The sequence below is a fragment of the Hipposideros armiger genome, unplaced genomic scaffold (assembly GCF_001890085.2).
Source record: "Hipposideros armiger isolate ML-2016 unplaced genomic scaffold, ASM189008v1 scaffold_254, whole genome shotgun sequence".
In the NCBI taxonomy this organism is placed as follows: domain Eukaryota; kingdom Metazoa; phylum Chordata; class Mammalia; order Chiroptera; family Hipposideridae; genus Hipposideros; species Hipposideros armiger.
Window position 1 is genome coordinate 1912825 of NW_017731604.1, and position 25495 is coordinate 1938319.

General features: G+C 42.7%; 1 protein-coding gene across 9 annotated transcripts in view; it reads left to right on the forward strand.

Moving 5' to 3' along the window:
* Window positions 1-25495, forward strand: part of ARHGEF9 (Cdc42 guanine nucleotide exchange factor 9) — a 172015-nt gene that overhangs the window by 126478 nt on the left and 20042 nt on the right. For all 9 annotated transcript variants that reach the window (XM_019656112.1, XM_019656117.1, XM_019656113.1 and 6 more), the window contains 3 exons: window positions 3645-3877; window positions 9782-9911; window positions 17271-17402. In XM_019656112.1, the coding sequence (XP_019511657.1) occupies window positions 3645-3877; window positions 9782-9911; window positions 17271-17402 (495 nt within the window). The remainder of the gene's footprint in view (window positions 1-3644; window positions 3878-9781; window positions 9912-17270; window positions 17403-25495) is intronic.

A 25495-nucleotide genomic window follows, 5' to 3' on the forward strand; every position in this document is an offset into this window, starting at 1 on the left:
TGAGGCAGATCGGTCGCCGGCCTCTGGACGGCTGCTCATGGCAGCTCTTGGCAGCTCACGCCGGCAGCTGGTCGCTCATGCTGGCTGCCAGCCACTTACGGTAGCTTATGGCAGCCCACTGCAGCTCCACTGCAGCCTACACCGTCGCCGGTGACTCATAGCAGCCCAGCTCCACGTCGAGCTGTTGTTCACCATCTTAGCTGTAGAGGGTAGTGTCATTGGCCCTCATGTGGGATCTGAACTGGGGCCCTGCTGCTCAGAGCTGGCGTCCCAAGCCAGCTCTTAACCAACGCGCCACCCGGCTGGCCCTAAGTATATAATTTGATGAGTTTTAGCAAATGTATATAGTGGTGTACCTAGCATCATAATCAAGATACAGAACATTTCTATCATTTCATCAAGCTCTCTCTTTTTCCCTTTGTAGTCAATCTCTGCTCCCACTCTTGGTCCTTGGCCAACATCATTCTGCTTTCTATTACTGTAATTTTACTTTTTCTAGAATGTCATATAAATGGAATCATACACTAGTAATCTTTTTTTTTTTAAATTGGGGATTTGGGGGATGGGAACAGCACTGGGGAATTGGGGGAAGGGGAACAGACAAAGTTGCTGTCTTTTCGTTCTTCAGTCTAGTTGTGGAGGATGCTGTTTCACTGGTCCATGTTGGTATTGTGATCATTGCTGTCTTCCCGGCTGAGGTGGATCGGTTGCTGACCCTTGGATGGCAGCCTACGCCATCACTGGCGACTCACGGCAGTCCAGCCCCAGCTCGAGCTGTTGTTCACCATCTTAGCTGTAGAGGGCGCAGCATCACTGGCCCATTTGGGATCCGAACCAGCGGCCCTACTGCTCAGAGCTCACACTCCCAAGCCAACTCTTAACCAATGAGCCACTCGGCCGGCCCCGCTTTATTTCTTATATTTAGGTCTATGATCCTCTCATGAGATAATTTTTATATATGATGTAAAGTAAGGGTTAAAGGTAATTTGTTTCCATATGAATATCCAGTTGTTCCAGCACCATTTCTTGAAACACTATTAATTCCTTCATTGAATTACCTGGGCACCTTTATTAAAATCAATTATGTATTGGTAATATATGTATTGGTCTATTTTTAGTAACTCTATCTGTTCCAGTGAGCTGTGTGACAATTCATATACTAATAGCACACTGCCTTTTTGTTGTTGTTGTGGTGGTGGTGGTTCTTTTATTGAGATATAATTGACATATAACTTTATGTTAGTTTCAGGTTTACAACACAATAATTCAGTATTTGTATATATTGTGAAATGATCACCACAATAAGTCTGGTTAACATCCATCACCATAGTTTTTAAAAAAAATTTTTTTTCTCACACTGTCTTGACTAATATAACTTTGTAACAAGTCTTGAAATCAGGTAGCATAATTCTTTCAAATTCATTCTTTTTCAAAACAGTTTTGCCTATTTCAGGTGATTTGTAGGTCTATATAAATTTACCTCACCACAATGAAAAAATTTTTCCTCTTCTTTTTATTGTATCTATGAGATGATGGATGTTAATTAAACCTGTTGTGTTAATCATTTCACAATGTACCAGAGGTGCCAAAAAAATGTATACACATGACTTGTATTCATCTTTTGTTATCGACATATATTGAGTATTACAATTTTAATACAGTTTTCTCCTTTCTTAAAATGTGTGTACATTTTTTGGCACTGTCTGTATGTAACTCAAATCATCGTGCTGCACATCTTAAACTTATACAGTAATGTATGCCAAATATTTCTCAGTAAATCTGGAAACAAACAAACAAGAAAACCCTGCCAGTGGTTTGCTTAAGATTGCATTAAATATATAGATCAATTTTGGGAAAATTAACCTGTTTTCAGTTCTATGAATATCCATCTGTTTAGGTTTTCTCTAATTTCTCCTACCATTGTTTCTAGTTTTTATTGTGTAGGTCTTGATCTTATTTTAAATGTTTGATTTCTAAGTATTCAATTTTTGTTGCTATTGTAAGTGGTATTTTTATTTCAGTTTTCTATAATTTGTTGCTATGATAATAGAAATACGATTGATTTTTGTTTATTGACTTTGAATCCTGACACATTACTGAATTCACTAATTTGTTCTAGTATTTTCTTTATAAATTTTTTAGGATTTTATATATATATATATATAATGATGTCATTTCTGAATAAAGACAGTTTTATTTCTTCTTTAATCTGCATGCCTTCTTTTTCCTTTTCTTGTCCTGTTGTACTGACCAGAACCTCCAATATAGTGTTAACTAGAAATGGTGAGAGCAGGCATCTTTTGTTTTGTACCTGATCTTAGGGGCAAGCATTCAGTATTTCACCATTGAGAATATTAGCTTAGGTTTTTCATGGTTACCCTTTATCACATTTGGGGAAGTTTCTTTCTACTCCTAGTTTGTGGGTGGCTTTTATCATAAATGTATTTTTTCAAATGCTTGTTATGTGTCTATTGAAATAATCATATGATTTTACTCCTTTAATCTGCTAATAAATCAAGCGGATTGGGATAAATCCCTCCTAATCATGGTGTATCATCCATTTAATGTACTATTTTGCCTGTTTTTTTTTAAATTAGCTTGCTTATCTTTTTATTATTAAGTTCTAGGATTTCTTTTTATATGTTGGATAATAGTTCTTTATTAGATAAGCTTTTCTAATTTCTTTTGATCTGTGTGGCTTGCCTATTTAATATTTTTTTAAATAATAACTTTTAAGTCCATGTGTAATAACTCCATCTTGATTTTTTTGTCTATCAATTTCTATTGCCTGTTATTTCTCTTAGGTTTTTTTTGTTCATGCATCATGTTTTTGTATGAGTACTGAACAATGTATAAGAAAAATGGTAGAGATTTTTTTGAATTTGGAAATAATTACAAACTTACAGAAAAGTTGAAAAATAAGAACAGTACAAAGGACACCATATACCATTTTCCTAGATTCACCTATTGTTAACGTTTCACTGCTTTTATTTTTTAATTTAAATATGCTCTCCCTCTCTCCCCTTACTCTCTCTTTCTTCCCTCTTTCTGTATACATATTTATTTATATATACATACATAAATATACACAGTCCTCAGCCATTTGTGTTTAACCTGCCTACACCACAGCCTCTGTACCCCTAAATATTCCAAATAATATTTTCTAAAGGATATTCTAAGGAGACAGTTTCAGGATCTGGATGACGGTATTCTTTCAAACAGAAATTTATTATATTTTTCTAGCTTTCTCAGTGTAAGATTTATCTAAAACAATTTAGTCTGCCATTGCCAGAAATAGAACCCCTTACCTATCTCTTTTTATGATCTCATGGCAGAGTTTTATTGCCATAGTGTGTTTTACTATTGTGAGGGCCAGTCTCCCATCATTACTCTTCTTTAATATAATTTCTTTATTATTCCTACTTATTTATTTTTCCTATATGACTTTTTACCATCAGTTTGTCTATTTCCCAAATAATGCCTTTATTTTGTATTATTAAGTTATGAAAGGTTAGGAAAGATTGATATCGTTATCATTTTTGTATTCCTACGTAAGAATAGGGTCTGTTTTTCTATTTCTCTAAAACTTCTATTGGAATTCTCAGTAGCCTTTCACTTTCTCATTGTTTTTCCTTTGCTTACAGCAAGATGGATTCTGGATATACTCTGAGTACTGTAACAACCACCTGGACGCCTGCATGGAGCTCTCCAAACTGATGAAGGACAGCCGTTACCAGCACTTCTTTGAGGCCTGTCGCCTCTTGCAACAGATGATCGACATTGCTATTGATGGTTTCCTTTTGACTCCAGTCCAGAAGATCTGCAAGTATCCCTTACAGTTGGCTGAGCTCCTCAAGTATACCGCCCAGGACCATAGGTAAGGGGTCAGGGGACAAGGGGTGAAGGTGAGAGCCTCCTCTACGTGTTGGTCCTTCCTTTTGCCTTTTCTGAGCTTCTGTTAACTTATCTGCACAATGAGATGATGCCATTGCCTCGCTTGCCTCACAAGGCTGTTATGTGTATTAAGTGAGGGAATGCTTGTTAGAGTTGCTTATAAAGTTGGAAATCAGTGTGCACACAAAGTCAGTATGCATCATCGTTATTGTACCACTTAGACCCTGCCTTCAGGGAGCTTACAGCCTGATCCTTAGTCATGAGTTCAGCCAAGGGAGTCAACCCAGATAGAATATTGTTCAACTGTTTATTCTACTCCGCTTGATAGATTCAAATATCCTGGTAACAGCTTGCCCAACTGTACTAACCTTAGATTTCTTCTGAAAGGCTATATCCCTGGTCTTCTTTAGTGTTTTCTATCCTCCTCTGCCTCATTCCAACTGTACTTTCCACCTAGAACCAAAGCACGACTGGAGGGGGAGGGGAATAGACTTGAGACTTGCCCTGAGTTCTTTTCAAAGTTTTTCAGTAGTTTCAAGAAAATCAACTCAAAATGGACCAAGGAGCTTCTCTCTCTTAGAATGGAAATGAAACCCCTAAACCCCTACCAGTAAGGTGTATGCTGGGAGTCAACCCCAACAATGGCAATGGTCTACAGTGAACCATCCCCTCTCTTGCACATGCTTTATTTCATGACCTAGAGTCCCCAGCCTGCTTTTAGCATGCCTTTAATTGATATTAAATCCCTGACCTTGATTTGTTGGCCCAGCTTTCAGCTTTCTTCCTGATTAAGCACTCCAAGAAGAAAGAAGACCTTTGCCCAGTTTTATTTAGCTTTCTTCCTGACTCTTTTTTTTTTTAAGATTGAATTGGGGAATGTGAACAGTCAAGTTGTTGTCCTTCAGTCTTAGTTGTGGAGGGCGCAGCTAGCTCAGCTCCAAGTCCAGTTGCCATCCAGCCGACCGTGGGCAGCTCAAGGTGCCATATTCAATCTTAGTTGCAGGTGGGCATAGCCCAACATCCCATATGGGAGTCGAACAGCCAACCTTGTTGTTAGGAGCACGTGCTCTCACCAGCTGAGCCATCCTGGCACCTATTGGCAGATGCACAGCAGCGCAGCTCTAGTGCAGCTCACTGGCCCATGTGGGAATTGAACCGACGACCCTGTTGTTCAGAGCTCGCACTCTTAAGAAACTGAGCCACTCGGTCAGCCCCCTGCCTGGTTCTTATTAGACCTGCTTCCTGCTTTCATTTGGCTCCATTACTTGGTTTCCTTGGAGTTGAATTCTAGACCTAGTTGCATAAGGCCATGGGTGTGGTCCAGTTGGTTTTGTTTATGTCAAACTTCTAGGCCCATCCCTGGGTTCGTTTTTAAGTTGATGTTTCTTTAGCAAACCATGGCTCATGTGCGTCAGTGGTTCAGGAGCCCTGGACAGATTTCAATATGAATCCAAATGTGGTAGCACTGGACTCTTCCTTTGTGTAAGTAACAACACCAGTGATAGTTCTGCCTTCCATGCTCTGTTGGCTGTGAGGGAGGCAGGTGGAGAAGGACCTTGCACAGAAGGATTCTGCTCTCTCCCCACTGAGTCTGTTTATTAGCTGGGGGATAGTGGGAATACTCATTAGAAATTTGGGGATGACCAAATCTCACTTGAAAAGATTTAATGCAACCCATTGCCAGAACTGAGTACCAAGTTTTCTAAGGATAGAATTTCTTTTTTTTTAAAATATTTTTATTGAGGAATTGGGGGAAGGGGAACAGACAAGTTGCTGTCCTTTTGTTCTTCAGTCTAGTTGTGGAGGACGTTGCTTCACTGGCCCAAGTTGGCACCATCATTGCGCTCTTCCCGGGGGGGCAGATCAGTCGCCGGCTTCTGGACAGCTGCTCACAGCGGCTGATGGCCGCTCACGCTGGCTGCTGGCTATACACGGTAGCCCATGGCAACCCACTGCCACAGGGGCTGTAGCCTACACCGTCGCCGGCGACTCACGGCAGCCCAGCTCCAGGTCGAGCTGTTGTTCAGCATCTTAGCTGTGGAGGGCAGTGTCACTGGCCCTCATATGTGGGATCCGAACCAGGGCCCTCTGGCGTCCCAAGCCAGCTCTTAACCAACGTGCCACTCAGCCGGCCCAGGATACAATTTATTGTGAGAGCTAATAGGTCACTGTGAAGAAACACCCACTAAAATTAAGATACGTTAAAAAAATGGAAAATATTTATGGCACCTAAAATGGAAAAGCCTTATAAGGAAGGTCTTCTAGTCAGATTTCCTCCTACATTGGCCAGAAAGACTGAAGTCCAGACTAGGGAAACAACAAAGAGCAAGTCTATGGCAAAACAGGGACACAAATTGTGGGCAGTGGTCTGGGAACCTAGCTTTTTAAAAAGCCTTCTAGGTGATTGTCATACCCAGGAAGGTTTTGTGAGTCACCATATTAGCCAGTCTAGAAGGTGTTTTCCAGTTCTGCCAGCTTATGGTATCATGAACCTAAATGATCTCCACAGTTATACTTCCTGGTGCTAGGTGACCAGAAGCAGCTGCTGTTGTACCTAAATCTTAGTGGAGCAGCTTTCATACCAATCGTTTTAAAACCAGGATATTCAAAGAGTTGTACTTAAATGTTTTTATATCACAGCTCATCTCCAACCTACTCTTGAGTATCCGTTCCATGGAAACTAGCAGGAGGCTCTAAAAATCATACTTGGAGACTGATATCAATTAGGTAATTATATACTGCATAATTGCTTTCAAGAGCCCAGAAAGACAATTTTCAAAGCACAGCCAAAAACTGTTAGTTTCTTAGGTCAAAGCAACCCCAGGGCCTTACTGGGTTTAGCGGGAGCCGGTAAGACAGGACATGTGCTTGGCACTTGCCATTCCTGTGCTCCTTCACCTTGTGACTGGAACCCCTTCCTCAAGGCCTTTTGGCCCCCTGGATCCCCGGCTCCCTCTTCTTCTACCTCCTGATCTCCAGAGTGCTGAGAGAATGGCTCGGGCAGTGGCGGGCTCCATCAATCCCTGTCCTCCTCCTTCATGACTGGTGGGGCCCAGCACTACCCCCAGGCCACAGGCCACCCCTTTTGGCAGGTTTCAGAGCTATCAAGATGACAGCTCCTGTGATGCTTGTCAGAGTAGCTTGGATTTGAAGGCAATTAGAAGCTGCTGCCAGTTTGAAGGCTTAGTCAGGTAGGTGTTCAGATAGGTACGTAGGTCTGAAATGCAAGAAGTCAGAGTGGCCTCTGAGGTAGAAGATTAGATGGATGGAGAGTGATAAATGGAAAATACTACCTTTGCTTACAAAAGCATGCATGTCCCCTCCCCACCACCCATCTTCCTTAAGCTGACAGGAATGAAGACTGTGTACAAGGGGGAGTTCAGCTGACATGTCTGGAATAATGCAATCTTGGGTCAGTCAGTCTCCTCATTAGGGTCCTGGGCCCAACCTCATCTGCAGACTTGGGAGCTCTGAGCAGGGTTCAGGCTCGACCACAGCTATTCACTTCTTCTCTCACCCACTCCTAAATCTGTGCGGGCAGGTTAGAGATGGGGACAGTCCCCGTCTAACCATTGTGAGGAAGGCAGCCAGCTAAAAATGGCAAAGGTTGGCTGACAGTATTGGCACAGTGACAGTGATGAACTCCATGGTTGAATCAGGCATGAGGTAATAAGCATTCTCATGCCAGTGCTGTCCAATAGAACTTTCTGTAATAATGTAAAGGTTCTATATCTGTGCTGTCCCATGTAGTCGCCATGGGCTGTGCATGGCTATTGAGTACTGAGAGATGTAGCTGGTGCAACTTAGGAGCTAAATTTTTAATTTTATTTCATTTTGATTAAATGTGGCTAGTGGCTACCATATTGAACAGTGTAGCTCTGTGCTTTACGTCCCAGAAAGCAGCTTGAGGCATTTTCCTGATGCCCTCAAATCAGAGAGAGGAATGGCATGGGAGACTGAAATTGGGCCCAAAGAACAGGGTCACTGATTTATGTCAGCAGCTTCTACACTACAACCATCCCTTCCTTCATCATCTATCTTTTTTCTAAATGGCAGGCTCAAATAGTACTGCCAGGGAGAAACTTTGACAATGTTACAGAGCCCAAAGTATCCCCGATAGGCTGGAGCAAGTAACCAAAAGAATGAAATATAACATACATGAACAAACATAAAGTGTTGCAGTTGTGTCTGAGAAATCAACAGTTTAAGTACAGACGGAGAGAGATGCAGCTTCCTGACAGTGTGTTTTAAAGAGATTTAGGAAGGGTTAGTCAACCGTAAGCTCAATATGAGTCAGCAGTGGGGCCCAGAAGAAAAACTGATAACGGCTAATATTCATAAAGCCTCAGGATAAAGAAGAGGCTTTGTTTTGTTTTTAACAGGGTTGTCTTGAGAAAGAATAGACTGGTTAGGAGGTATAGTAAGCATCCTGTCACTGGAGGTGATAAAATGCAGTAAGTAGTGTTTGAAGACTGGTCTGGAAGGTGTACAGAAAACAGACTAGAGCTGGGGAGACCAGCTATGAGGAGGAGCTACATGGCACCTGCCCTGGCAGTTAGAGTTTCCTTCCCTGTGCGTATGTTTGGTTCACCACCCCACACTTCAACATATTAGGAAAGGAAAAGACAGTTGCTGTGAATCTTCTTTTTTCTTCTCGCTTTCTATTATAATTGGTGCTCAGACAGAGACCATGTTAGTGACCACAAAGCATGTTCAGCTTCTCTAAGAAAAGATTAAGACTGAACTCCTCCTCCTGCCTTCTCAGTTTATTGTAGCTCCACCAAATGTCTGGGATCTCATTTTCAATCTTCCTTTAATGCGAGCCATTCAATGAAAATCAGATCAGACAAGCAGAGAAAACGGGGCAGGGTGTTATAACCTTCAACAGGTGGGCCATCCATAGTCCTAGGAAACTGGGCCTAGGGTTGTACTTCTGGGGCTAGAGGTTCTGAGAGGCAACCCATGTGGTATCTATACTAGAGGAATGTTTGATTTGTGTTAATAATTTAGCTAACATTTACTATGAGCCAAAAGAAAAATAGTTTACATGGATGATTAAACCCTCAACAAATCCTACTGTAATTCTCCCCATTTTATGGGAAACTGAGCCACTGAAAGGGTGAATGAGACTGGACAAAGGCCTCACCAGTAGTTAATGACAAAACTAGGGTTTGAGCCCAAGGAGTCTGGCTCCAGACTCTGTTCTAAGCACTGCATCCTTTCTCTATATTTATTATACAGGAGGAAAGGTATGGATGTTATTTCAGTGACTGGGAAGAGTTCCCTAGAAATAGGTGATAAAAGAGATGGCAAAGTTGTCTGGATCATGCCATCTGTAGGGCTCCCTTCTTGGTCCTTGGCTAGTTGTATTGGATAGGACACAAAAATAATGGTGTGGAAAAGATAGGAGTCTATTTCTCTTTCATGTAAATGAAATCTGTAGGGAGTCAGTCTATGGTTGCCATGCTCATCAGAGACTGGGACTCCTTCTGACTTTCTGTTACCCTATCCCTAGGAATATGGACCTTATATTTATGGTCCAAGATGGCTGCTAGAACTTAAGCCATCACATCAACATTCCAAGCATCAGGATTGAGTAAGGGCCAAAGAAGGGCGTGCTGTTTTCCTTAAAGGAGGTTTTTCAAAAGTTCTGCCCAACACTTTTATTTACATTTCATTGGACATAACTTAGTTGCATAGTCACTCCTTCCTGTAAAAAAACATAGGTAATGAATGTACTCTTACTCTATGTGGCACGGGTTCTATCTGAAAATCAGGGCTCTGTTATACAAAGTAGGAAGAGGAGAATGGATTTTAGGGTTGGCACCCAGCACATTGATTCTCTGGCACACTGATTCATTCAACTTGTACTTTTGTGTCTTCACAGTGACTACAGGTATGTGGCAGCTGCTCTGGCTGTCATGAGAAATGTGACTCAGCAGATCAATGAACGCAAGCGGCGTTTGGAGAATATCGACAAGATTGCCCAGTGGCAGGCCTCTGTCCTAGACTGGGAGGTAGGATCTTTACCAACAGGGACAATGGGGAGTCTGAATAGCTTAGCCAGAACTTCCCATAGCCAAGGATGGGCAAAGAGGGATTAGATTTGAGGAGCAGCAGGAAGGATTTAGATTAGAGCCAAGGCAAAACTTTCTGCTAATGAGAGGTGTTGTGTACTTCAATAGCTTTCAAAGAAGGTTGGAGAAATCTATGTGGCAGTATTTAATTGAGAAAGGAAAGTCTCATCCCTTTGGGTATTGACAGGAATTAATTGGGTTGACTCAGTAGCTTTTCTGAGCTCTTTCAAGTCCTGGAATTTCATCACCACCAGATGAACACTTGGGTAAGGAATACTATGTGCTGACTCACTCCCAGAAACAGAATACAAGGTTGGTTCTCTGGTGTAGGCCAGCCAACATGTTTGCCTCTGGGTGGGATCACCTCACCCTGACACATCTACTAGGTCGACCTAAACCTGCGCATTTCAGGCCATGACCATCATCCTTGCCAAATTGACAGACCAAATTCTGTTTTTTTAATCACCTGCTTATAAAAATAATCCCAGATCGCCTTCCATTCCATTGGACATAGCCCCAACCTTTCTGAACGCAGAAAGCCAGCATTGGCTGAAGTCACAAAAGCCTTCCCTTCCTAGGTGCTTACTTGCAGAGGATGTAGACAGCCTAACAAATAAATGGAGACTTTGCCTCTGTAATGCCAGTGCTCTGTTGAGGTTTCTGTTCAATAGAAGCAGAGCTATGAATGTTAAGGCCTCACAGGTACCAGTGTGTTGAGCACGCTAGTTAGTGTTTTTCTCTGGTGCCCACCAAGAAAACCAAGAGTAATGGCATTTCACATTTATCTCTCAGGTCCAAGTTGTGAAATCTGACAGCCCACAGGCTAACATAACCAAAATGGGAGAGGCTAGACATACTACCAGGGAGGAAGCAGCAATCTTGTCTCGTGGTCTCAACTCAGGCATCATTTTCTGTGATTGAGAGGTAGTATTTCTGTAAAATTTCAAGTAGATAAGCACATTCCAAGGGAATTAAGCATCAGCCTTACAAATAGCTACCTAACCAAGGTCCAGAAAAAAACATCTTTCCTTTATTCTACTAACTCTGTTCCTCCTTAATGTAGGTAGCTGGAAAAGACCACAATTCTGAGTAGCTGGCATGGTTTTGAGTTTTATTTGAAAGATAAATACTCTTTATACAGAGTAGAAAACAGCAATGATTCTTTGAGATTCAGAAAAAGGAATGAATCTATATAAAGTGATTTTCTTCCTCATAAGACAAAGCCAGCATTGACCCAGACTTGTTAGGGAATCATGGCTTCTCCTTCCCTTGTATCTGGTTTGCTTTGGCTGGTTGCCTGATCAGAGGCAGAGGGCTGGACCAAGTGACCTTTAGCAAGCCCATTAACTCTAAGGCACTCTGAAATTGTGGTTGGTTAGCAGACCTCTTTTTCAGTACCCCTAGAAGGGTTCTCTGTAAGAGGAGATTCCCAGCAGCAGTTGTCTTCCTACTCCCTAGAGCACCTTCCCAATGCCTGGAAGACCTTCTAATCCCTTCATATACTCTGGGACTGAAGTCCCTGAAGCTAGGGCCATGGAGGACCACGAATAGCTTGAAATCACTTGGCCTATCCAGGGAGCTTCATTAATACCAAACTCAAAAGCAGTAAGCTGTGATTTAAAGACTCAGCATCTCAGGAGGAATTTCATGTGTTTTTGTCTTGGGGTGAAGGGTAGGAAACAAAAAAGGAATTCTGAGCCAAGATTCATAGGAGAACACTTTATCTCTGCCTCTTCTGTTCTCATGATTGATTGATCCTCTAAACTCACCCAAGCCCCCCAAACCCTGGCACCCTCCAACTTGGTGAAGCCCTTCTTCATCTAAATTAGTAAGAAGAAAAATTCCTCATGGTCCCCTTTTCAGACTCTGGGGTCACTGTGGAAGTTACTAGCTCCAGAGGAGTTGCCCTCTTAGGTAGCCTTTTCTCCAGCAAGGCCTTATGGGTGTGTTTCAGAGGCCTAGGTCTAAAGTGTCTGTAACGTTTGTCATATCTATTCTTTAAAACTTCTAGAATGTCAAATTCACCAAGACTCTTAGATGAACACTCCCCCTCCCATAACAAACTTGGCCATGCTTGTGCTCATGTGCATACACACACATGTACACCTTGTAATGGTGGAAGTCTGAGAAGCCTATTCTTTTTTTTTATTTTTATTACCCATTTAATTTATTTATTTATTTATTTTTTTATTGTTAGTTTCAGGTGTACAGAACAATGCAATAGTTACCATTTTCACCCTCACAAAGTAACAACCCCCCTCCCCCATCTATTGCCCTCCCACCCCCGATATCATGCTTATCTATTACAATTCCATTGAATCCGTTCCTGCTCTCTACTCCATGTCCCGAGACTATATGTATATATATGATTATAGTTGACATACAATATTATTCAACATCAGCTTCAGAAATACAATGCGGTGGTCAGGCCTCTACATCAACTATGAAGTGGACTCCCCAACAGGACATGGGTCCATCTGGCCCCCTAAGAAATATTTACAACATTATTGATTATATTCCTCGGACTGTCTTTTTCTATCCCTGAGGCCATATTGCAATTACCAGTTTGTATTGTCTCATCCCTTCCCCTTCTCCTTCATCCCCACCCGCTCCCAACTAACAACCCTCAGTTCTTCCTCTGTGTCTCTGAGACTATGAGAAGCCTATTCTTGACCAAGGTTACATAGCAAATCAGTGATAAAACTAAAACTTGAATATAGTCTCCAGATTCTCTGTGTGGTGTTCTTTTCACTGCTGCATCACATACTCTTCCAACCTTCTTTATCCTATAGCCCTGTTCCTTTCCTTTGTGATACTGCAGGGACTTGTATTTGCTATAATGGGTCCATATCCAAGCAAGACAGTAAGACTGCTTAGATATGGGGGGGGACCCAAATCCCAGTAAGGTTAAAGGTAGATGAGTACTCGGGGAATCTCCCCCAGAAAGCAGTAGGACATGCCTCTACTCCACGACTTGCTGGCTCTTGGCATAAGTTGCTCAACCTCACTGGTTCCCTGGTATAGGTTCTTTGTATGTTCCACCTGTCCAAGCAGTTGAACAGGCAGAGAGTGGTCCTGCCAGCTTGCTGAGGCTGCTGTGGACAAGCCTTGCAGATCAAGAAAATGAAGCAGTGCTTTTTTGTCTCTGCCACTAATATGCCTCCCCCACATGTTTGAACAAACAAGGTGGCTGTCAAAAGCATCCATGTGACAATTTCAGCTTAATTTGTCAAATCAAAAAGAAGAGTCATAGGGGAAACCTTCAGAGCTTAATATCCCTTGAAGAGGAATTGCAAAAGAGGGTGTAGGGTTGATGGCATACAGGCACTTGGTGCCTGCTCAGTAAATAAGAGCACCTGGCTAGAGAGCAGGAGGTCTTATATTTTCCAGAACAGACCCTCCCTCAACTTATTCCATGAGCATTCTGGGTCTTTTGCCCAACTCCAGTTACCGTGTCTGCTTCCTGCCAATATAGGGGGACTAGAATTCATGAAGTAACCACTCTGCTCTGTGCCATCCACCGGGGCTCCTAAAAAATAAATGGATGAGTGACAGTGTTACTTATACCTCTAAGTAATAATAAATACCTTAGAGAAACAGCAGGGAGATGAACTTGTTCCCAAGAACTGCAGTTTCTGGGGAATTTCCATGTCTGATTTCTCTGATGCTGATGTTTGGTTGCGCTGTCACTCTACCATCCTTTACACTCATTAGATCCACTTGAAAGGAAGGGAGAAGGGACAAATCCCTGACAGCTTCTTTTTTTATCTTTACTAAATTTATCAGGCTGACATTGATTAGTAAAAGTATATAGGTTTCCAGTATACATTTCTATACTACATCATCTATATATTGCATTGTGTGTTCACCACCCAGAGTCAGTTCTCCTTCCATCACCATGTAATTGACCCCCTTTACCCTCCTCTACCACACCCCTCTTCCCTGTTTACCTTCTGGTAACCGCTAAACTGTTGTCTGTGTCTATGAGTTTTGTTTGCTTTCCCACATATAACTGAAATATGGTTCTCTACTTTTTCTGTCTGACTTTTTTCACTTAGCATGATAATATCAAGATCCATCCATGTTGTAGCAAATGGCAGTACTTCATCTTTTCTCATGGGCGAGTAATATTCCGTTGTCTATATGTACTCCATCCTGACAGCTCCTTTTTAATCTTTGTTTTCTGGAGATTTTTACCAGGAGCCCAAGTTTGGAGCTCATGTTTGGGAACTTGGTTATGAGTGGTTGTGATTTCCTCCTCATGGCACCCCTCCCCTCAGAGCCTGGTTGTGTAATGTGCAACAGCCTGCTCCAGTTTACCATTGGATGATTTAATCCCACGAAGTTAGGGGAAATACAAAAACCCAATGTGATGGAGGCAGCAAAAGTATGTATTTAAAAGCTAACATGGCTTGATGAGCCGTACTCCTGGGACCAGGAGATCAAATGTGGGGCTGGATGGATTTGTTGTTTCTCTCCCCTTCTGTCCGTAGGCAGCATTGAAAAGAAACTGTATGAAAAAGATGGCATTTCCATTGTGCTCCTTTCCCTGGATCTGCCCAGGCCACACCCACACATCAGACAGTCAGCCTGTAATCAGAATGGGGTGCTGAGCACTGGGATTTTGAAATGAATGGGATGTGGTCTTGTGTATCCAGTGGGGGCAGATTGGTTCTAGTCCGAGGGAACAGTGTGAACAAAACCTGAAGGAATGGAAGAGAACAGAAGGCCCCTTGGGGAGGGGTCAGTGGGAAGGGATTGTACATTTTGGGACAAGGTGAAGAAATGTGTGGTACAAGTGGGACAGAGGAGGCAAAGGGTGAGAGCTCTGAACTCGGAGAGGTCCCTTTCCTTCACATGAACTGACTCGATGCTCTCAAGCAGCCATATGAGGTGGGCCAAACAGGAACTATTGTATTATCCCCATTGTTCAAGGAAACAGACTGAATGGTTAAGCTACTTCCCACAGGCACAGCGTAAGTTGGTAATAGCACTGGGCCCAGAAGTTAAGTCTTCTGAGAGTCTCCCATCAGAAATTTTCCAAATCAGCTGATTGCTGCATTAAGAGGTCATCATTCTACATCATTCTATGTGGTTTGAGACTTTGGAGCATGGACTTTGGAGGGAGTCTGGCCTGAATTCAGCCACTTTGGGACAATTAGTTTCAATTTCTCTGAACTTGGTTTTGGGAGTAATAACAGTACATTCCTTATTGTGTTGTGAGTATGAATAGGAATATGTGGCACAGGGTACAGGGCACACAGTGATTGTCAGGATAATAACTATCACTTACGTAGAGCAGACAGTGTGATGTGCACTTTCCTAAGCACTGTATATATGTTAATTTATGTAATCTTCAGAACAGCCAAATGAGGTGGGTACTGTTACTACCCTGATTTTAAAGGTGAGGAAGCTGAGGCACAGAGAGGATATGTGAATTGCCAGACATCAACTGTCAACCAGCTTGGTGAGCATAGGGGGTGTATTTTTTCAAGTTTTTGTTTGTTTTTGTTTTTGTTTTGCTTGCCAGAGTTACATGTGGCAAGAAGTACTTAAAATAGAATTAGGTTATTCCTGGCTGGTACAGTGTGTGAACCAGATGACACTGAGTAATCCTCCTGGTCTGTTCATTCTCAGTTTAGCACATGGTATCTCTAAAAGTAATCCTGGCCATCTTTACATGGCATTTGTATGGCCCCTTTTTTATAGTTTTCTTTCACTTCGTACGTACTCAAGATGGTGGCACATTTTCCTGGCCTACCTCAGTGTGGGACATGGCGGACTGATACCACGCTCACCTTTCTATTCCTCCAACAGGAAAGTTCTGCACAGCTCCCTCATCCTAAGGGCTTCCTCTCCCAGCCCTGGGCCTCTAGAGGTGCTGTGCTAATATGTGAGCCCCTCAAGGAGGAGTGTTTATCTGAGTTCCAAGGTGTCCCTGAGGTGGAGTCTGGAGTTACAGTAGTACCTCTGAGCTTTCTTTCTGAGGTTGTGTTATTAGAAAATATTCCCACTGAGCTCCCTTTTCCCTTCCCATCCCTTAGAATGGAAAAAAAATGGTATGCTCAAAACAGATGGGAAAACTGAGACCCAGAGAGAAGGGACTGACCATGCAGTGATTTTTGGCCTAGAGAGAGCATAATGTAGTGGCAAGAGTGAGCACATCCTCTGGGGCTGCAGAATTGGAGTTGGGTTGTGGATCCGTACCTAACTAGCTGGGTGACCTTGGCTGATCACTTGACCTCTCTGTACCTTGGACTATAAAATTAGAGCAAGAATATCTACCTCACAGGCAATCGTGAGGCTCAGAAGAGATAGGGTGAAAGCATGTAACACAGTGTCTGACCAATATAGGTTCTCCGTAAGTATTAATTCTCCTGAGTCCTGGGCCACTGCTTTTGACCCCATCTTCATATAGGCCCTGGCATACACATCTCTGTGCCCATGGCTTTGGTATAGTTTGCCTTGTGTTCCATGAGTTCTGAGCACACCTATATCGGTCTCCTCCACTGAGATGTAAGCTCCTTGAGAACAGGTGCCAAGTCTAGTTTGTCATCTGACAGACACCCCCACATAATTTTGACCTAGCAGAGGTACCACAAAGAAGGGGCCCTTGGAAACTCTAGAATTAAATGAGTTAGGAATCAGGTGTCTTGGTGCTTATTTGTGTTTGACTCTACGTAGTAAGGAAGGGAGAAGTGGTTTCAGGCTCTCTGGATAACAAACCAAGGAAGCATATAGTCATGAAGCTTCCTATTTAATCAACAGATTTTCATAAACTGAGAGCAGAAGAAAAAAACTATTTTAAAAAAGTGAGTGAATTCTATTTCCCTCTATGGTCATCCCCTTCTTGTCCAACCTTGTCCCCTTCTTCTCGTCTGGGGAGCATAGAGACTCCTACCACCTGCTTAGACTTACTCTTCAGGTACAGGAACGAGTCTAAAAGACTAAAACTGGGATGAAATACTGGAGCAGAGAAAGATATTCAGAGAAAAAAAGAGGGAGGATGAGAGAATTAACTTCATGGCAGCTGGTGCCCCTAGGGTCAGAGGGCAACTAACTATAGCAGTCCTGGATGACGGGGCTCATTTGGCCTCAGGGTGAACACGCGTATGAGTCTTTCCAGCTCATGGAGCTTTTTCAGGATTCCCAGGAGTCCCTCCCTTCATCCCTCCTTCCCCTCCAGTCCTTTCTGTTCTCCTCTTGCCCCAGAGTATGCCCAGTCCTAGGTGCCTCCAGGCAAGTGATGGGCCCATTCCTCCTACCTGGCTGCCTCTCACTTTCACGTATCCTTCCCAGGGAGAGGACATCCTAGACAGAAGCTCGGAGTTGATCTACACTGGGGAGATGGCCTGGATCTACCAGCCCTACGGCCGCAACCAGCAGCGAGTCTTCTTCCTGTTTGACCACCAGATGGTCCTCTGCAAGAAGGTAATCCCACCCCCTTCTTCCTTGAGGGATGTGGGCACTTCAGGGGGTACCAGCCCCTCTTTCTTCCTCATCCCGAGCTCCCAGTGAAGTAGGCTAAAACTGATGGGTGAAAAACAGACAGGAGATTAGCAGTAATTCCACATCAGGATCACTGGTATGGCATGAATATCACGGGCAGAGCTGGCTTACGGGCAGTGAAACTCTGAAGTTGGTACATTTTGTCTGGTATCTTTTTTAGCATTTGCCCTCCTGCCCCTCATGGTGATTCTTCTCACTGTCTTCTGCCCACAGCTGACAGCCTGCTGGTTTATACCAGTTGTTAAAAATATGTAAATATTTCTATCCCAGTTGGTGAACAGTGGCTTCCCTGAGCACCTCCCCCCATTTCCACTCTAATGGCTCTGGTCACCTGGCCCCCTGACTGCCCTAAGAACCAACAGGCCTCCTACCTTTCCCACTTTCCCTGACAGGTAGGTACTCTTTGTGGTATAGGAATTTCCTCTGTACCCTTACCCATTTTCTACACAAGGTATGTCACTTTCCTACAACTCTCAACTGTGCTGTTCTCCATCCTCCATTCTCTATAATCCATTTGAGAAGAAGTCTTGCTTTTCTCATTGACCCCCTGTCTGACTCATTGTGAGTGTTTCTTTCTTGGTCTCTTATGCTTGGTAGGTAGGAAGATGGCGTATGTTCTCAGACTGATCCCTCCTGATGTGATACTGTTACTGTCACCTCCTCTCTCATGATAGGGAGTGCAGACCACTTTGGCTCCAGGGAATGGTTAGGAAAAATTTGGGACCAGGGAAAGTGAAAGAGGAGGGGAAAAACAAAGAATGCAAATTCACTGTCCTACCCTTGGCTCTTTCTCCATTACCCAGTCCCTTTGTTCTCTTCCTCATGCTGTGGTAAATGTGTCTGAAGACGAATGCTGAGTCATGAAACACCTGGTTAAGCACTATCATTTTTTTTCTAGCCTAGCCTGGAACAAGAACCATACCTTTGTTTTAAGCCCCCTGTTCTCTGTGTGTACCACATCTTACATTAAATCTTTGTCCATTTGCCTTAGACAGTAGAGTGAGAGTACAAATTGACCTTTGAGTGAAAATGCCTGTTTTGGGGGAAAAGCATTGAATGCCAGCTCTGGAACCAATAGCTAATTAGTTAGTTAATAGGCAGAATAACTGCCCTCGTCAAGAGCTGACCCTGGAAGAGAACTTTTATGATTCTGGAACCTCTCTAAACAACCCAGACATCTTCTTAGCTCCCCCCAACTCTTCCTTGGACTTCCATCAAATCAGGAGGCAGGATTTTTGAGGGTTAATTTAGAAAGCCAATGAAATTCTCAGCATACCAACCATGTCACCAAGGTATGTGACCATTCTTCCCACTGAGGCATGTTTACTCTCAGAATAACCAGTCATAGAGAGACACAGCAAAATAGTGAGGAAGCTGGTGTATTTTAGGGTCTCCTGCCATTCAGACCTTGTTAATTTGGGCATCTGTCAGCCAAGATTGAGATTACTTTAATTAAAATGTGAAACTCGGCTCTGGAAAGCAGTGGCTATAGGATATAGGGTCAGGAGCCAGGACACAAAATAATGAGGCAGAGGCTAGGAATAAATGGAATAGCAGGCTTAGGTTAGGAGCCAAGGGGCAGTGGAAGACCAAAATTAGAGTCAACTCTAGATCAGTCAGTATTATAGGGGCCAATGATTAAGGAGAAACAGAAAATCAAGGAATGTTGGGTCCAGATAATCAATAAAGAGGCTGGATGTCAAATTAAAGTTTAAAGTTCTGAAGATTTTATTAAGCTGAGCTCAGCGACCGCCCCTCTAACTAAGGAGAAAACGGTCCCGAGGTCTTAGTGGGTAGGGTTTTTATAAGGTGGGGGTTAAATGTAAAGTAAATTACAGAAGCCAAAAAGAATGTGTAGTTATTTTAGTTAAAACTGCATCCCGCTGTTGCAACAGTGTTGTTATGTCCAAGGTGTCTTAACAGTACATCGTGACCGGGTTGATAAAGTTAGCTTGCTTCAAGGCCTCCTGAAATGTTAACATGAAGGCCGGGAGAGGAAGGGGGAACTGCAAGGCCTGAGGAATGTTGTTCTTTAACCTTTTATTCCCCAGTAGAAGCAAAGCAGGTGTACAGAAACAAAAAGAGCTGTTAGTTTTTGTGAAATGGTCCAATCCAGTTGTGACAAGACTACTTCTGTAAAACATTCTTAATATTTCTGTTGCAACCCATTTCTTGTAAAGCTAGGCATTTACTGTCTTAACGGGAAGTTCTGCATAGAGTCTAGCTGGAGTAGCTGAAGTATGATTTTTAAAAGTGAGTCTGTCCAGCCTAAGGTCCGGGCCGAGATCCTTACAGGTATAGGAGAGATTGAAACACCTATCCCATCTCCATCTGACCTCATTTGGCCCAGTCCTAAGTTCCCATCCAACTCTGAAGATTCTCTTAATGCCCAGTCAGTTATGTAAAATCTTCCCCATTTTGTAATTGTAAATTGGAATTGCCCGAGCCACTTAAACAGCTTGAAAAACCTGTAACTTATTGCAGAGTGTGTGCGTGCATGTGTGTGTGTGTGTGTGTGTGTGTGTGTGTATGAAAATACTTTTATTTATTTATTCATTTGTTTTTAAATTTAATTTATTGGGGTAACAATAGTTAGTAAAATTACATAGACTTCAAGTGTACAAGTCTATAAAACATCATCTATATACTTTTTAAAAAAAGATTTTATTGGGGAATTGGGGGGAGGGGAACAGCATTGGGGAATCAGGGAAGGGGAACAGACAGGTAGACAAATTGTTGTTTTGTTCTTCAGTCTAGTTGTGGAGGATGTCGCTTCACTGGCCCATGTTTGTATGATCATTGCGCTCTTCCTGGGTGAGGCAATCGGTCGCCGGTCATTGGTCGGCCACTCACAGCAGCTCCCGGTAGCTCACACCGGCTACCAGCCGCTCACGCTGGCTGCCAGCCACTCATGTAGCTCACGGCAGCCTATGCCATCTCCGGTGACTCATGGCAGCCCAGCTCCAGGTCGAGCTGTTGTTCACCATCTTAGCTGTAAAGGGCAAGCATCACTAGCCCTCAATGTGGGATCCGAACCACAGCCCTGCTGCTCAGAGCTGGCGCTCCCAAGTGAGCTCTTAACCAGCTGAGCCACTCAACCGGCCCCATCTATATACTTTTAAATGGGTATTATAGTAGGTTTGAAGATACCAGTGGCTTCTAATTATGTGATCCCTTCTTTAACTTTTGCTGCCCTCCCTCTTTCCTTGTCACTTTCTTTTGAAAAATTTGCATAAGACTCTTTGTTTTCTTTCTCATGTCTTCTACTATGGGCATTTCTGCTTCTCTGCATCTCATTGTCCTGTTCTTTTGATTAGCATATGTTTTGTTATTTTTTTCCTGAGGTGATTATACTGGAAATTATTTTTCTACTTCAGGGGATTATTTTTCCCTTTTGTTCATGTCTTCCCTTTCACTTTTTACTGAGGAAGGGAGGAGAGCCCCTGTTTCCTCTCAGTGGTTCGTCCACTGATGCTCCTACAGCCCTGCAGTTGTCCCAACAATCTTTTCCCTGTATCGTTTGTCCTCAATAGAGTGGGGCATACTCTATTGTCCCCTGAGTGTTGCTTTCACCACATTCTGGGAGGATCAGAACTAAACAGAATGGAATGATGTGTGTGAGAGAGAGGACTTCTTCTGTTCAAGGAACTTTCTGCATCTGTGCCCTTTCTTCTTTCACTGACTGGCCAAGCTTGGATGATAGGCCATTCGGGACAACTAGAAATGCAAAAATAACAACACAGATGGTGCTAGAGCAGAAAGAAAGTGAGGATTTGAAACCAAAAAACCTGGGTCCTAGAGTCTACTGTCTGTTTCTAATTTGTCCTACCCTGGGCAGTTCTTTAAGTCTTTAGTTTTCCTCAGTGTCACAGCAGGCTGATGATAAAATTTATCTCAGGAAACTTTGAGAAGAACCACCTGAGTTAGTGGGAAGCAGCGAAGTGTAGTGTTAAGAGCATGGATTCTAGGGCCAGACAAGAGGGCACCAATTTCCTTTTTCCCATGAGCTGCGTTTTGTGACCTTGGACAAATTCTCTATGCCTATTATTACCCCTTCATTTGCAAAATGAGAATCATAATGGTGTCTACATGGAAGAGAAATTGCAGGGGTTAAATGAGATAATATAGTTGCAGTGGCTGGCACATAGTAAGTACTTAGTAAATGCTAGCTGTTGATATTACTACTGTATACTCAGTGTTACTAATCATTTATTCAGCAAATTTTTATTGGGTGGCAGTATACAGAAGGTTAAACAAGAACAGATGTTAGAGCCAGATAGTGTGGACTCAAAGCCCGGCTCTGTCATTTAGTATCTTTTATTCCTGGGCAAGTTTCTTAACTGCTCTATGTCTGCAGTTCCTCATAAAACGGGGTTATAACAGTATCTACCTTGTAGAATTGTTGTGATGATTATTTAAGATAATAAATTCAAAGCATTTAGCCATTAAGGGATGAACGCATAAATAAAATGTGATACACACACAATTAAATGTTATCCAGCCTTAAAAAAGAAGGAATTCTTTCCAGTTGCAACAACATGGATGAGCCTGGAGGGCATTGTACTAAATAAAATAAGACAGAGAAAGACCAATACAGTATGATCTCACTTATATGCGAAATTTAAAACAGTTGAACTCATAAAGACAGAGTAAAATGGTCGTTGCCAGGGGCTGGTGGGGAGGAGGAAATATGGAGATGTTGGTCAAGGAGTAAAAACTTTTAGTTATGCAGGATGAATAAGTTATGGCGAGCTAATGTACAGTATGGTGACTGTAGTTAGCGATACTGTGTTTTATACTTGAAATTTGCTAAGAGTAGATTTTAAGTTTTCTCATCACAAAAAAAATGTGAGGTGATTGGTATGTTAATTAGCTTGATGTGGTAATCATTTCACAATGTGTATGTATAGCAAAACATCATATTGTACACCTTAAATATATACAATCTTCGTTTGTCAACTATACCTCAAGAAAGCTGGGGGAAAATGCAAAATATTTAGAATAGTGTCTGGCACATAATTTATACTGTTCAATTGTTCACTGTTGTGTAGTTGTTATTATTATTTTTTTAGTATTACATATGTACTCTAGAGGCTGGACTACAATAATGAGAAATATAAATCCAGTCCCCGCCCCAAGTGCCTTCCCCAGGATCTAGAGCATAAACCAGGGTGACCCAGGCTAGAAGGTAGTAATAGGCCCCCCTCTAAAGAGGTAGCGAGGACCTTAATGCTAAGCAAGTGAGGCAGACTGCAGTTCTGAACAGTTGCATTCCCAAGATTGCAGCATTTGTCATTTGTACAAAATGTCCTACAGTGTCTCACTAAACCCCATGAAAATTCAGTGAAGCCAAATTCAAACAGTTCCCAAGTATGTAATGTTAGGGACAGGGGTAAGCTTCTTTCTGGAGTCATGGCTAGGGCCAGGATGCTTGTCTGCAGACAAACAGGGCCCTCCTGGGGAAGTACTAACTCCCTTAATATCCTCCATCTTGGATGAGTGGAAGGGGAAAGGAGGAAGGCTGGCATGCTATCAGACAATGATGGCCTCATGACATGGTGATTGCATGTTTAGGTTTGAGCTTTACAATCATTTTGCAAGATAAGGATGACTCTCCTAGTTTCACAGATGAGGAAGTTAAGGCTCAGAGAGGTTAAGTGTCTTGCCCAAGACCACACAGCTAGTAGGTTAAGCAGCTAGGACTCAAGCCCAGGGCTTTGGATCCTTCACTCTTTCCACTGTTCCATGCTGTTTGTGGCCTTAACTACCCTTTCTGATTGGATTTTCTGAACAGTGGGTCATTCTTAATCATTCCTATCGCATCCGTACACTTGGCTCTATAGCTAATCTGGTGCCTGGAAACTCATATTCAACGCTCTGGGGAGTCAGAAAGAGCAGGCAAAGGGAAAATTTTAATGACACATCTCTCGCCCTGTTCTCTGCCACAGAGGTAGAATTCTCTCTAGTTGCTTGTATCCTTAAATACCTAAAGAAACAATAGGAGGTTTATTTGATGCTCTTAATTTAGCTCTAAGATCGTGTACATCATTTCCATTTTTGGAAACCAGTAAAGATTTTGAAGGATGACAATGATTATGAAAGTCCAACTCAGAGGGAAAGGAAGCTGCAGGCTGAAGGTGGGAATAAAGGGAGGAGGTTGAGGCTGCCTGTGTTCTAGCCTGGTAGGCACCCTCCTATTAGCTGTGTGGTCCAGACCTTGTTTCCTAGGTCCATGTGTAATTAATTGTATTATGTATTGTAAAGCAGATCTCAAACCTTAACAAGATCAACCTAGATTACATCGGTACATTCTCCTCAGCTTGTCCTGCTTTTGTGGTTAGATTAGCCTGTTAGGACCCACTTTTTGTGCATATGCCTCTCAAAGTGTTGCTGAGGATGTGGAAGTCAGTGCATGGGAGTCTCCCTGTTCTTTTGGCCAGAACTGAGCCTGCCCACTTTGAGCATGGTAAAAGGAACCCTGCCTATGCAGCAGGCTTGGAGCAACACTGGACCATTCTGTACAGCTGACCTCTTCCTCTCTTGTGAATTTGGTGCCAGGGGCACCCATCAGATCAGAACCCATCTGTACTCACAGCCTATTTATGTGCATGACCATTATGGGAGGAAAAAGAACAATGCGATAGTTATTTTTTGCAAAGCAGTTCAACAACATCTGTATTTTCCAGCCTGAAGCTTTAGGATTGACAAAGCTATGTTGGGAATCCTTAAGTACAGCCTTCCCCAGCACCACTGAAAAGCCCAGTTTACCATGCAGTATGAGGAGTTAGGATTGGGAATGTGGGTGGCCAAAGGCAAATCCTTTGCAGCTAGCCTGTAGCTGAGAACTAAGGTGTGTCAGGCAATTCAGGATAACGGGAATAGTTTAACCAAACCCTATAATATGAATAAAAAATAACAAGCATTTCTGACTCTATAAGATTGTCTAAAAGGCCAAATACAAGCAGAGAGGAGGGAGAGTTGGCCAGAAAGGGCTCCTGCTACTCCTAATAGGGGACATTTGTTAAGACATGGCTCACTGGGGCCCTCTGGCCAGACTCAGCCAGACATACCCCATTGTTAGGTGTGCTCTCAGGGGAAGCTTAGGGCAATGCTGAGAGGAGGAGGGGCTGAAAGGCTGCTCTGAGATACACTTATCAGACCTTACATTCCATAGGCCCAGAGGTCATTTCATCTATCCTTAAGTTTTTCTTTTTTTAACTTACGAAATATTTATTCAAAAAGATAAAAAATAATATAATGAACACCTATGGACTTACTATCCAATGTAAAACATACAGAAGGTGCCAAAAAATGTATACATACTTTAAGAAAGGAAAACTATATTAAAATTGTAATACTCAATATATACCGATAACAAAAGATGAATACAAGTCACGTCTGACTTCTGCAATTACAAGAGGTGCTCACAGTGGTTACCATCAATGTCCAGACACTTCTGATTATGGCGAATTACTGCTTGAACAACGAGGACCAAAGTGTTCACTTGTATACATTTTTTGGCACCCTGGTATTTATTTTACAAATAGTCTTCCTCCTCTCACTCTCTGCTTCTTCCCTTCCTTCCTTGCCTCTCCTCATTCTCTTCTCTGTACTCTCTTGAATTTGGCATGTATCATTGTCATATTTTTAAATAGTTTTTGTATACCTAAACATTCTGTGACAATGCTTTGTATGTCTTTAAACCTTGTATAAATGGAATAAATATAGATGAGATAAAACTATATAGAAAGGAAACCAGAGGAACGATGAGCATGGGATTTAAGATAGAGGTTGCCTTGACATAGCAGCTTTTTTTTTAAAGATTTTTATTGGGGAATTGGGGGGAAGGGAACAGACAAGCTGCTGTCGTTTTGTTCTTCAGTCTAGTTGTGGAGGACGTTGCTTCACTGGCCCAAGTTGGCACCATCATTGCGCTGTTCCCAGGCGAGGCAGATCAGTCGCCGGCTTCTGGATGGCCGCTCACGCTGGCTGCTGGCTACACACGGTAGCCCATG